At 37.5% G+C, this 14,451-nt stretch overlaps 1 protein-coding gene across 6 annotated transcripts in view; it reads right to left on the reverse strand.

Moving 5' to 3' along the window:
• Positions 1-2,623: 2,623 nt before the first annotated feature.
• The window catches only part of SYCP2 (synaptonemal complex protein 2), a 101,005-nt gene continuing 89,177 nt past the window's right edge, over positions 2,624-14,451 (reverse strand). For 5 of the 6 annotated variants that reach the window (XM_027623503.1, XM_027623505.1, XM_027623501.1 and 2 more), the window contains 11 exons: positions 13,696-13,894; positions 12,259-12,467; positions 7,366-7,456; positions 6,974-7,129; positions 6,314-6,441; positions 5,203-5,297; positions 5,025-5,124; positions 4,715-4,773; positions 4,534-4,612; positions 4,383-4,439; positions 2,624-3,425 (listed from right to left, as the gene is read on the reverse strand). In XM_027623503.1, the coding sequence (XP_027479304.1) occupies positions 3,348-3,425; positions 4,383-4,439; positions 4,534-4,612; positions 4,715-4,773; positions 5,025-5,124; positions 5,203-5,297; positions 6,314-6,441; positions 6,974-7,129; positions 7,366-7,456; positions 12,259-12,467; positions 13,696-13,894 (1,251 nt within the window). In that variant the 3' untranslated portion in view covers positions 2,624-3,347. The remainder of the gene's footprint in view (positions 3,426-4,382; positions 4,440-4,533; positions 4,613-4,714; positions 4,774-5,024; positions 5,125-5,202; positions 5,298-6,313; positions 6,442-6,973; positions 7,130-7,365; positions 7,457-12,258; positions 12,468-13,695; positions 13,895-14,451) is intronic. The other variant, XM_027623504.1, reaches the window with a different exon arrangement.

The following is a 14,451-nucleotide window of genomic DNA, read 5'->3' on the forward strand; positions in this document are numbered from 1 at the left end:
ACTGATCATACAAATCCTTTGCCCCTATTTTTATTGGGTCATTTGTCATTTTGTGGCTTAGCTGTAAGAATTCTTTATATGTTCTGAACACTAGATCCTAAGCAGATATGTGATTTGCAAGCATTTTCTCCCATTCTATAGGTTGTCTTTTCACTTTTATGAAAGTACTCTTTGCACAAAGGTTTTCTTGTTTTTAAAGTCTAATTTACCTTTTGGGTTTTTTGTTGTTTTGTTTTCCTGTTGCTGGTGCTTTTGGTCTTATCTAAGAATCCACTGCCAAATCCAAGGTCATGAAGATTTACTCCTATGCTTTTTTCTAAGTTTTATAGTTCTAGCTCTTTTAGGTGTTTGATCAATTTATTTTTTTACATATGGTGTAAAGTAAGGGCACAACCTTGTTTTGCATGGGGCTATCAAGTTGCCCCAAACCATGTGCTGAAGACCACTCCTTTCCCCACCAAATGGTCTTGGCAGTCTTGATGAAGGTCGGTTGACCATAGATGAGCAGGTTTATTTCTGGACTGTCATTTCTATTCTGTTGGTCTAGATGTCTCTTCCTTCTTGAGGCACTAGGAAGTTTTGATTAACACAGCTTTGTAGTAAGTATGAAATTGGAAAGTGTGAGTACTCCAACTATATTATTTTTTTGAGGTTGTTCTGCTATGTGAGATCCCCTTCATTTCCGTTTGATTTTTAGGATCAGCTTTTTTATTTCTGTAAATAGGCTGTTGGGATTTTGATAGGGATTGCATTAACTCTGTGAATTACTTCCAAGTACTGCATTTCTAACAATAGTAAGTCTTGTAATCAAGCACCATGAGAGGTCTTTCCACTTATTTAGGTGTTTAGTTCCTACCAACGTTTCCTAGTTTACCAACTTTTGGTTTTATTGATTTTTCTGTTGTTTTTCTATTCCACTTTGGTTTTTTTCCTTAAATCACCACTGCAATCTTTATTATTTCCTTCCTTCTAATGGCTTTGGGTATAGTTAGCTCTTTTCTCTAGTTTTTAAAGTTTAAGTTGGTTTATTGATTTGAGATCTTCATTTTTAATGTATATAAATTTACAGCTATAAACTTCCCTCTCAGCTCTATCAGTTAAGTCTCAGGATGTTTTTTTCATTTGTCCCAAAGTATTTTCAAATTTCCCTGTGGCTTCTTCTTTGACCCACTGGTTAAGAGTTTGTGGTCACTGGAGAGTTTTACGTATGGAAGAGGCATGCTAGGATTTATGACTTAGCAAGAATATCTTGGTTGTGAAGTGAATAAAGGGTTGTAGAAGGCAAGTACAAATGCTGGAAAGCCATTTAGGAGGTTGGTGCAATTGTCTGTGTGAGAAATACTGACTGTCAATAGTAGTGACGGTGTGACAGAAATTACACATACGGGGAACATTTTGGCAGTAAAATCTGCAGGACTTGATCAACTAAGTGGCCAAGGGAAAGAGAGAAACCAGGAATCCTAGGTTTTGGCTTGCACAGTTGGGTGGATAAGAGAGATGGAGAGACAAGGTCTTTTGTCTCCCTTTGGTGTTGAGAAAGAGTCCCGAGGGAGAGAAATCAAGGGTTGTTCTGAGACTTGAGATGCTTAGTAGAAACTGTCAAAAAAGCAGTGTTGTGTGCGATGCTAACGTCCCAAATAAAGGTCAGAACTTGTATGCATTTGCAGGCCATCAACACAGAGACGGCCACTCCATGGGACCATGTGAAGTTACCTGAGGAGAAAGTACAGAGTGAAGAAAAGTGACAGACCAGGAATGAGCCCCGCAGTAAGAGGGAAAACGGAAGCCAGGAAAGAGACAAGGAATGGACAGTATGTGGCACTGATATGCGGTGATACTCTGGAGATGTGGCCAAGTCAGACGGGGCGGAGGCAGGACTGCTGCGTGGCCGTGTGAAATATGCGGGTCATAAAGTTAAGCCCGATTGTAACTTTTCTCCAGTGGTGTGCAGATTGTGGAATGAGGGCTGTGAGTTGGCAGACTCAGTGAGAGGAGAGAAGGGGGGAGAGAGTATTATTTTTGACTAGAGGATCTATAGTGGGTAGGGAGGGAAAGAGGGACAAGGAAGGTAACAGGCACAGCTGAACAGTGGCGGAGCGAATGGCCCGGGACTACTCCAGGAAGCAAGCTGCCAGGGGGAGGTCGGGTGAAAAGAACGTTGGAAAGGGAGATTCAGCGGGGCAGCTACTGAGCAGGCGGCAGTGGGGACCTGGGCTGGGTCTCACACACACACAGTGCGGTAGGGGAATGCAGGTGACACATGATTTAGGGGACTTGCGTGGCCAAACATGAGGCAAACAGGAGGGGTCGTCTCCCAGGGCAGCATGGACTTTCAACTCCCGAGTATTAGTTACTGTTCAAGTAGAGCGGTCACTGTCTCTTGACAGAGAATCCCTGCTGCCCTCCCAATACCTGAATTCCTCTGCTTGGCTAGACTAAGAAAGCCACTTTTACCACTGTACTTAAATACTGGTAGTATTCCACACTTGGCTACCCTTCCGCAGGCCAGCACTAGGGAGTGAGGCTGCTTACTATCCTGCTTCAGATGTCTGATGGCAGAAGGATGTTTTGTTTGATCCAATGTTCATAAAATAACTGTCTATTTATAATACTTATTCAAGTCACATAGTATTTATTTTAACTTTAATATATTATACAATTAAATGTATAGTTTATATTTTAGCAAGATACTATTACAATGACTATTAGGAGCTTAAAAAGTACTGGTCAAAACAGCCTGCTTAGGAGTGAAGACTTCTATCGTGAATTAAGATGTTCAGACAATAAAATAACTGGAGCCATAACTGAATAAACACACTCTCCCACAATGTGCTCAAAGTACTGACTGACTTACACTCAGGGAACCATTTTAAATCCGAGCCTTCTCCCCTTTCTCAGCATGGCTAAATTTTTATTACATATAGTATATTCTGAACTAGTAATACCTTATATTTAGTACAAACTGTATTCATTTAAATATATATTTTATACGATAAACTTTAGTTTATAGTTTATTAAAGAAACTAGTTTTATGAGTATAGTTAACTTGGTAAGATTTGTGCAATGTAAATATTACTACAAAAACAAGCAAATTCCTTTTACTGTTTGGTTCCCCAAAAATTTCTCTTTAAAAGAAGAGTAATATTCTAGAGAAAGAAGTCTCTTGAGGTTGGAGTCATGTTAAAGTAGTTCTTTCTCATCCATAAGATGACATTTCTTTGGATTTGGAGGCTCCTACAAAAGCACTCTTGCCTGGGTGACATGTGTATTTTTCTCTTTGTAGGGCTACTCTGGTATTTCCTGTTACAAAAAGGAGTAAGTGGATAAAACTCGGTAACAACTAGACATCACACACGAACATTTCTTTCATGAGCCATGAATAATGACATCAGTCCTCTGCGAACATTAAGAAGCTCCTCTTCTTGCTATAGCCGGTGGGGGGGGAAAATCACACTTAGATTTTAAATTATCACTGTAAAACCACCAAACAAACAGGAAAAAAAAAAAGAGCTAGCTATTACTTGGGCTTCTTTTTAAAACAATCCCTTTCATAAGGTTCTTTCGTACCAGTGCTCCTTCTATCTAACTCCTCTCCGCCCGCCCCCTGGGATTTATTCCTAGCTAGCTACAGAGTTCAGGGATCATCACTGATATTCTAGATCAACTTAGAGATCCAGTCTTTCAAATACCAAATTGTTGACATTTTTTCTTTCTAGACTGAATTTCATTCACCAGTCTAGTTAGCTTGTTTGCTTCAAGCTAAGGTGGCTTAGCCACAAAGTCCTGATCTTCTACTATTCCAGCATAGTGAGCTTCTATTAAAATTAAGTGCATTAGTACTGATCTTTGTGGGCAGGATGTATCACAGTATACAGAAGAATGTCTGCCAGCTCTAAGACAACACCAAAGACACGTTCACTTGGACCACCCACCCACCAGGAGAGCCTTTCCCCCAGAATGCAGCTGCTGGCCTACTGGACCTCGGGAAAGTCAACTACTTCTATCCTCAAATCTAAGTAAATGGAGTCCTGTTGTCCAAGTATACAGTAATTCCTTCTGGGTAGCTCTGTCCTGACACACCTTCAGAAGGCACAGCAGAGGTCCGCTGCAGTGTAAAGTGCTTAGATACAGTACAAGGAAATCATTCTTTAGCTCATTTTAAAATCTGCAAACTGATATTCCTTTTTTCCTTAGGAGGGACTCATTTTAATCACCTCTATTAATATTTTACTATAAATTTGCTTCCATTATTCTAATTTAAACAACTAAAAATCATTGGGCTAAAACTCTCTCTCAATCCAAAAAGAAAGAAAAGCCCGTGACAGAATTGTCATTGACTGGTGGCCGGTCCACGTGAAACCCTGACCTGAGAGTGGACTTACCGTTTCCTTCAGGAGCCTGTCTTGCAGCATTTTCATGTTTTCTTTCAGTGAACACATCTATAAATACATATTTCATCTATGAAATTTACTGTACAATTTTCACAGCAAAGAGGTATTGAGAGATGATATATCAACGTGTAAAAGCTGGTACCTCAGATGTAAAAACAGTGTCTTCGTAATCAGTGTTGTAGAAGACATTTTTGTCCAGTGACGCTTTCAAAAGATGAAGCCTAACAAAAGGAGTTACCTTTGTAGTTATTTTAAATTGCTATAATATAGTGATTCGATTTTTAGATTAAAAATTAAAAATGTATAAAGAACATCACACTAACCTCTGCTGTTCACTTTTTTGATAGGCATTGAACTTCTGAAATGTCTTCTTCCAGAAATCCTAAATTTTAAAATACAAAAATTAACTCTTGGAGAATTACTATATTCCTAATTTAAATACACAATGTGGCTATATGTTAAGCATATTCTAGATATTATACACTCTCTCTCAGGGTTTTCCCCTTATTATCAAAGGTATTTATCATAAGCTTCAGTCTACAAGTGTGTGTATATGAAATCTAAAATTATTTTCTCAAGAACAAAAAGTCTTCCCGAGTGTAGCTCTTTAAAAAAGTTTTTAAAAGCACAAACCACAAACTCCTTCTCCAAATCTTTTAAAGACTGTGAATCTTTTTCAAAATTCTCCAGCTCCTCTATGATAATGAATTGGAACTTATCAAGTTTTTTGATCCTATTAAAGAAACAAAATGAGGTTATTTTTGTAAACTATAGCATTCAGAAGATTTCAAAAGAGGTTTTTATTACAGACCTATACTCCTGAATCTGATGGTTCATTGTGTTCAGATGTTGTTGAGCTGTTTTCCAAGATTGCTTAGTAAAATAATCCATCATTTTTTGGCGGATCTGAAAAATACTAATTTTTAACTTGAAGACCCTTTACAAAATAATCTAACCCAGGCTATGTTAAGAACAAAGGCTTTACCATGTGAATGACTAAGAACTCAGAAAAGTAACAAATGAAAAACTTGGTGATTTAAATCCAAGTGTTAATTAGCTCAGTCAGAGCAGCATCTGGTTCCATCAAGAAGGTTTTGACTAAGGGTTTAATTGATCATTGTTTTTGTAAAGACACCACTGTCTACATTATCTACAAAAAAGCTACTGATTCTAATTCTCTTCAGGAACAGAGCCTAAAAGTAACGCTCACTCAGAATTACCATCTTCCATGAAAACATATTTGCTAGATCTAGCCAGATGCACAACAGAATATATAAATCAGGGCTTCTCTGTTTAGACTAGGTTGACCTTTGATAATTAAAATAAAATATACAAATTCTTAGTTTCAGAGAGAAGAAAAAGACAAGGAAGAGATGGGACTGATGATAAAAGATTTTTTTCTGTAAAGTTAACAGCAGGCAAAGAGAACTAAACACAGGCATGTGAATTAAAAATTGTTCTAGAAAGTATTTTTGTAAACATCACCTCACTGGAGCCTCAGCAGCTAAGGCTCCGCAGGCGTGCAGACCTGGTGACACAGAATGAGAGGGGCTGCGTCCTTTATGCTCTGTGATGGCACCCTCTCTAGAAGTCCTCTCTGTGCCATAAAGAGAGGCATGAAAATTGTTCAGAAAAAAAGAAAAATCATGCCAAGAGTCCAAATGGTAAACAAATTGAAAAGGGAAATAAGACAAAGAGAAAGAATCTAGCAAAAGAAAGAATATGGATAACGGACAAATTTTTGAAGAGAAACCTGGCTCCTAAGACAAATCATTCCACTTTTCACCAGTCCATGAGGACCAAGGGAGTTAACAAATGGGTATTTTGTTGCCAAAGGATCAACCCAGCTGATAGTCTAGGAGAAAGCTAGTATCTTAGCACATTTCTGGGTATAAATCATAATTTAATGAATGGTAACTCACATGAAACTTCCTTCTAAATTCTGTGTCGAGGCTCTCGCACATCACCCCTAGCCCTGAGATCTCACTTTCCCAGCTCTCCCCATGGATAGAAAAGTCATTTGTTGATAATGGAGATACACTTCCAGACACTAAAAAACGAAGACAATCAGGTAAAGTTAAAATATGCATTATTACAAATTTAGTCTGAAGTTAAACTTCATGCAGTTTAGAAGTCTCATGAAGCTGAGAACAAAATCTTATTTTCACATTCTATGTATGATCTAAGAATGACATAAAAGACCTATTTTTCAACTTAAAAATATTTTGATTTCTAAAAAATCTTCTTGACAATGGTAACATTGGGATGGAACATTTTTGGACTGATTATTTTTTAACTATTTCCATGTTAATAACCAAATATTTAATGACACACCAATCTCTCAGTAGATTTATATTCCAGTAAAGCTTATATGTGGTAATCAATAATAGAAGGAGATTTATGGGTACAAACAGACCCTTACTGCCATATTTTTCACATAAAGTGAACTTTGTGATAAAGCATTCTTATTAGACTGATCCAGAATTCTCTTTACAGAGGGGATTATTTTGTGGATCATTCATGATCTAAGAAACCATGTTCCACAATAATTGCATTTTGACAAAGGCATCTGATCTACCTACCTTTGTAAGTGTGATGATCTCTATCTTCGGTTTTAGACAGTTTTTTGGGAAGCAAGTATACTCTCCCTTCCTCCTCTTCTTCCAACTGTATTTCATCAGCATTACTTAGATTATCTTCTATGTACATTCGTTTGCGACTGAGATGCTGTGTAGGGCCTTAGGTACAGTTAAAAAACAATAGTGCTACAGTCTTGATTAAAAATACCTAATAATTGTCTTGCTTTTATTAAAAGAAAGGCTTTCAGTTATTTGTTTTTAGGCAACTGTGCATTAAGTTCTGTTTTCCATTTGACATTAATTAAACTGAATAAATTTTATGACTTCAACTAGAATTCCTTTAGATGCACAGTAGTTCAGTAATACTGTTTTTAAAGCAGTGTAGGACTACAAACCTGACACATGAGGAGAGTCACAAGGCATGTCACACCATATTTGCTCTCTTCCTTCACTAGACAGGGACAGTGGAGATGCGGAATGACTTCCCTAAAACAGATATTAACAATTGGAAACAAATTCTGTAAGTGCTCTTGGCTTCGCCTTTGACCATCTTTCTCAAACCCTAAAGCAAGGGAATTGCAAACGGGGTCCATTCCTTTTTCAGATAGTTTCGTTTATATCCCTTCCTGTGCATCTCTAACACAACCACACATTAATGAAAATTCCTCTGTTCACTTCAATCCTAAATTACAGCAATAGTTTTCAGCTGGCTTTTTCAACTATTCTTCCTTAGTAGGATTTTGATTTCTTTGAGTCAGGGAATGGGAAGCCATACAAAAGTCTAAAAACTCTTCTTTCAACCTGCATTTCAGCCACACCTTTTCATTTAACCTGGTGTTTTCCTGTTTCAGTACGCAAGTTTCTCCATTCCAGTCAAATGAGTCATTTTCCTATTCCATGAAAATGCATGCCCACTCCAGTGCCTTCCTCTACTTATTAGGTAGTAGATCCAGACCAAGCAGAGAAGGAACAGAAGCCTATCTACTGAGCTGGAGGTCAAGCCCTCCCCAAGCTATAAAATTTTGCCTTACCGTTCTGTGTTTTACAGGTTATTACAATATTTTTGATGATGAACTGATGGACTGCTACAGTGGCACAAAGCTCAACCAAATTTCTATATAATGAAACCAGAAAGTCCCAGTTATATTCAGCAGCTATATCCTCACTATTTAAGACCTTACAACTTCTCATTTAAAAAATTTCAACTTTTTTCCATGATCAAACCATCCTGCATACTTTAAACATCAGATTTTCAGCAACAGTTAAAAATATTAAAATATAGTTATTAAAAGCCAGTAATCTGATTCTTGTAAGAACAATCTTAGTTTAAGTTGGATGGTTATACTACCCTTTAAACCTCTACTGCTTTGTATAGGATTTTCATTGTTGTTTGCAAGTTCAACTTCCATCAACTTTTTTCTGAACTATAAATATTGTTTACATCTGAGTAGCTGTTGTAATTGTATCTTGTGTAAGTACCACAGAATTTATATTTTTTCCATTCACAGAAGGATTATTAATTGGAGTATGCCTGGGCTATGAATGAACAAGACATATGCAAGCCCAAAGGAAATTAGAAAATTATTTAAAGCCAAAACACAACAATATGAAACCAAAACTATGTGTGTTTTGAGGGAATAATTCATTTGCTGCTAAAATTCAACACCCATTCACAATTAAAGGGGAAAAAATCCTTAGACAACTAAAACATTAATTTGATAAAAGTAACCACCAAAAACTACGGAATAAGCACGCCTACTGGTATGGTATCTAGTTAACACTGCCCCTGAGGTCATCATCACCTTAACAATAAAAAACTTAAGTATAAGGACTGGAATGGAAAATGCAAAAATTATCATTGAGTAATTGTCTATATTCAAAATCCAAGAGGCCCTAGGCGGGGAATTATGATAGAATTAGTCTAGGTAGTTGGGGATATAAAAATCAATAGTGTTTCTATACAAAAGCAAAAAACCCAGAAAATTGTCTTTTTAATACAGAAAAAGGAAAATACATAAAACACAGGAATTAATCTATTTTCTTTGTGGAAGATTTGGCATAATTTTGTTGGAAATAGCACCAAAATGTAGAAAGAAAAATATGTGGACAAGAAGGCTCAGTATCGATATTGGAAAATGGCAATTCCCTTAGACAAACTGCATAATTTACATGAATGAGTAGAGGGCCAAGAATGAGAGAGGTGTGGTGTGGTGAAGCACCCTGTAAGGGCCTACTGACGACGTGGCTTCAGGGCAGAGAGCCCGCCTCCCAGCTGTCCCCCTCCTTGCCGGGGCTGTGCCCAGAAGAGCACTGCAAACGATGGAGACAGGAGGGTACCTCACGCATGATGCTGCACTAATTCACTACCCAAGGGCAAAGAGAAATCCTAGAAAAATTGAAAACCTTAAAGGTAAAAGGAATCAAAACCAGTATTTTTACCAGAAAGGAATATGAGAGTAGCTGAGGGATTTTTTTTTATGAGTTTTTTTTTTATTTTTTTTATTGTTATGTTAATCACCATATATTACATCATTAGTTTTTGGTGAAGTGTTCCATGATTCATCGTTTGTGCATAACACCCAGTGCTCCACGCAGAACGTGCCCTCCTCAATACCCATCACCAGGCTAACCCATCCCCCACCCTCCTCCCCTCTAGAACCCTCAGTTTGTTTTTCAGAGTCCATCATCTCTCATGGTTCGTCTCCCCCTCTGACATACTCCCCTTTTCTTCCTCTCCTGTTATCTTCTTCTTTTTCTTTTTTCTTAAAATATGTTGCGTTATTTGTTTCAGAGGTACAGATCTGTGATTCAACAGTCTTGCACAATTCACAGCGCTCACCGTAGCACATACCCTCCCCAATGTCTATCACCCAGCCACCCCCTCCCTCCCACCCCCAACCACTCCAGTAACACTCAGTTTGTTTCCTGAGATTAAGAATTCCTCATATCAGTGAGGTCATGTGATACATGTCTTTCTCTGATTGACTTATTTCACTCTAGCTGAGGGATTTGTTGAACACAGAGACTGGTAAATTTTATGGTATCATTTTTTTTTTGTCATATGGAAGTTTTTTATTTAAGTGAAAAGATAACATACTGGAAAAAGAATGTTTTCATTGTATGTAACCAATACAGAATTAGTATCTAGAATATTTTAAGAACTCCTGCAAATTTATAAGAAAAATCAGAGGATGCAATTAAAAAATTAGAAAAAAAAATAGGCAATTCAGAAACCGGCCAAAAAACATGAAATACTGATGCTGTTAATCAGTAAAATGCAGATTAAAGTTCCTCACTGGGGTGCCTGGGTGGCTCAGTCGTTAAGCGACTGCCTTCCGCTCAGGTCATGATCCCAGAGTCCTGGGATCAAGCTCCGTATCAGGCTCCCTGCTCAGTGGGGAGTCTGCTTCTCCCTCTCCCTCTCCCCCTGCCTCTCTCCCTGCTCATGCTCTCTATCTCTGTGTCTCAAATGAATAAATAAAATCTTAAAAAAAATAAAGTTCCTCACTATAATTATAGATTGGCAAAAAGAGAACCATCTTTTTTTTTAAAGATTTTTTTTAAACAGGCTTAAGTTAAAACTGTAGAGAAATGGGCACTATCACGTAGCAGTGTTGGAGTGTAAGCTGATATAGCAAATTTCTAATATCTAAAAGTCAACAGTAAATGGGAAACAAATGGCCAATAAGTATGTGACAATTAAAATTCCAACTAGCACCGAGTAGCATAAAAGAAAGTGGGCGGGGGATTATCTAGGTTTTGAGATTTGCAAGATGGAATACTGAGGGGAGAAAGGGTTCAGGGAAACCAAGGACAGTAGAGCAATACTGACAAAGGCTGGTGGGATGATGATCTAGGAGGAAACTGGTGTTCAAACTGTGGTCTGTAGAAACTGAGTCTTGCAAAGGTGCCATGGGGTTACTGGGGAGGGAGGCCAAGTAGGCTAGGGTGCAGACCTCCGGCTTTAAATAGTGTAGCTCTATTTTTATCTGTTTGGCACATTGGTGCTTTCATGAGAGATTTTGTTAGAAAAATATGCTCTGTAAAGACTACTTGCTAAACAGAATAGAAGGAGCTTAAAAGCCTGTAGGAATAAAAACATTCAGTTCAAAATGGTAAGACAGAAGTTTGGTTTAGAGATTTTAGACCGTGGCTGTAGGTGTACTGAACTCTCATTAATTCCATCTCTGTGTACAGAGGTTAGTACATAACAAGAGAATAATGTATTTGGGTATTTACTACGTGTCGGGTAGTAATGCGTGCGCAATCAGACTAATTTTTCATGGCCCCACTGTGCAGATGAGAAAACTGAGGTGCAGGGGGACTCATTAACTTATAAAATGTTATACAGTCAGTAAAGAGTGGAGCCAGGATTTAAATGCGAATCTGTCTGACTCGAAACTCTTTCTACTATACCTGGTTATAGTAAACTATATTATCTTGGCAGTCAGTTCTATAACTTTATTACTGCTTTAAAATTCTCTAATTTAAGCCATTTATACAACCCAAGTCAAAAAAAAAAAAAATGGAGAGGAGGTGGGGTGGGGTTTGAAAACTGGTACCAAAGTACCCACAACTTAAAACTATTCCTTGCAGGCATGACAGTTTTATTACCCTCCCTCACTCTGACCGTAATTGACTCCTGTATCTTTAATGTCTTTTTACAATCCTTGTGAACATACCTACATATTAAGAAAAAATGGTACAGGGGCGCCTGGGTGGCTCAGGCGGTTAAGCGCCTGCCTTCGGCTCAGGTCATGATCCCAGGGTCCTGGGATCGAGCCCCACGTCAGGCTCCCTGCTCAGCGGAGAGCATGCTTCTTCCTCTCCCTCTCCCTGCTGTTCTGCCTACTTGTGCTCTCTCTCTCTCTGTGTCAAATAAATAAATAAAATCTTTAAAAAAAATGGTACATATAACAATATACAAAAGAGGAAGGATAATTTTTCATGTATCATTAAATTTGTTAATACTCCTTCATGAACTACGTGATTTGGACGTATAGACAAGTGAGTGGTGCCACCGTGGGGGTGATCATCGCTATCCCAATACTCCTAGTAGCACTCAGTACCTCCCACACCACACATCCTTCCTCCCGTAGAGCTACTCATTAATCTAGAAGGTTCATGGAGGCTATTTTACTTATCGGTAGGTTATTCTTCTCCCGCAGACCAAACCCAGAACTCTATGTTAGGTGGATAAGCAATGTATATTTGATTAAGATAAGAGGCAAATGATTTACCCCCTTCAGATATATCTGATAAAGGAAAAAAATAATGTATATTCTTACCAACAAGAAGGATTGTGGAATTGGCGAGCAACTTTCTCTTGCACATAAATTTCTGTCACTGTTTTTAGGCGACTTTTTTGGACCTCCAACTCTGTATTTACTGCCTAAGGATTCAGGTGATGAAGTTTTTGGAGAAGGTGATAGGGATTTTGTTACATGGTCATAATCCTGAGGAACATCCCTTTCTCTTTTCTCTGTACCTGTATTGCCTCACAAAACACAAAAAACAGATGACAGGTGTTATCACTGGTGTCTGCTTCAGAAATAGTACGATTAAATTCTAAGAATATAATGATTAATCAAATCCTCAAATCTTAATCTATATTTAAAAAGGTAAATGTTTAATAAATCAAGACCAAATTTGTAAGACTCTGAAAAATATAGTTTAATTTAAAATGTAATCATAAGAACTATGGTATGAGCTGCTCTGTGATGATCAGCCTAAGTATTATCTTGAGTATTTTGACATCATAGCCAATATAGTCAAATAGTAAAGTCACAGAATTTTCTGGTTGGAGATGGCTTGGGAAATCATCTTATCTACATCCTTCATATATAGCTGAGGAAATTCATAGCCAAAATAAGTCTTTGTATAAATGAATTCTCAAAGAGTTTTCAGGTCGAATAAGGGCATGTGCATCTGTCTTCTAGTATGTGGTTATCTGACATGTCAGTGGTCCTGAGCACTACGAAAATATTCTAGAAAAGAACAATATAGCTACTTTGGAGGAAGTATATGTTAACTTATTTAAATCCTGAATTTTAACTGAAAAGATGGATACTTGGAAATGCTTTAAAATATCCTTAAAAGGAAGTGAAGAAGATAAAAAGTACAAACTTACAGTTTCTATGCTGGAAAAGTGTGTGTGTGTGTGTGTGTGTGTGTGTGTGTGTGTGTGTGTGTGTGTGTGTGTGTGTGTGTGTGTGTGTGTGTGTGTGTACACCAGAGCTCCAAAGAATATAAATTTTTGTCAGTTATTTTTAAATAAAAGTAAACCTCAAATCATGAAGATAATCTGCTATGGGTCCACAGAATGACCATGATATTCCTTGGAGACTTTTGTCAATGAAATGTAAAAAAAAAAAAAAAAAAAAAGTAGAAATCCCCATCTTTATTTTCATGTTATTAAATATATTTGGGGATTAAAAACCTAAAAGTTTATTCAGCTTTCACATTATAATTTGTAAATATACATTAAATATTTTCCATACCGAAGCATTTGATCTTTAACTTCCTATCATGAAAGACGAGTGTCACAGGGACACTGTCCCGATGTCTATTTCGCAAAGACCAAGTTACCAGCATTAACTAGTTCAAAAAATGAAGTTTTGACTACCTATAATTCTGAAGGGCATATTTAAGATTAATCTTCAAACTGTATTTTCAGAGTCATAATAGAAATTTATTGAATATTTAAAAGAAAAAATGATACTGACATCTCATTACTTCTATAGATGACGGGCTCCCAGATAAGGATATAGGAGATAAGCCAAGGCTGTTATCCCTTATAGCATCTTTTAGGAGAGATGAATTTTTCCATTCTTTTGATACATCCTTTTGTGTTTCAGCAGAGACGGTGTTCTGTTGTTTCTTTGAAAGCTTCATGGTTTTGCTTCTGGAATGGATATTCTCCTCCTAAATGTATTGATAACTTTCAAATCATACTTGAATACAAATAATTTATACTTAGACACATAAAACAAATTGTGCTGAAATACTAAATATCTGCTATTACTATTTACAGGCATAACAGGGGCCTCAACATGAGTAGTGAAGGGCTTTCTAATATATTAGAAGACATATGACAAATTCACAGGAAAATATAATATATGGACTATAATAGCTTAAGAAATACAAACAAAATGCTGTAAGGAGAAAATTATATTCAGTTTGGGGAAACCAGAAAGAGCTCCTGGATTTCATGGTACATGACATGCTTCGGAGTTGTAAAGGCAGACGGTGAAGGAAGACCTCCGAAGGCCAGGGGAGACCCTGGAGAGAGCACAGGAAGTGGAGAGTCACGGGTCTCACTGGGTATTATGTGTTGCCAAAGCGAGCACATCACAGGTCCCGTTTGGGAGTCACAGGATACTCCATCTGTTTCAGCTCTGGGTATATACCAGGGAACTAGGGAAATGAGCTTGCAGAGGTATTCTGATGCACTGAATATTTCACTATATGGAGATTTTCAG

The sequence above is a fragment of the Zalophus californianus genome, chromosome 8 (genome assembly GCF_009762305.2).
Source record: "Zalophus californianus isolate mZalCal1 chromosome 8, mZalCal1.pri.v2, whole genome shotgun sequence".
Taxonomy (NCBI): domain Eukaryota; kingdom Metazoa; phylum Chordata; class Mammalia; order Carnivora; family Otariidae; genus Zalophus; species Zalophus californianus.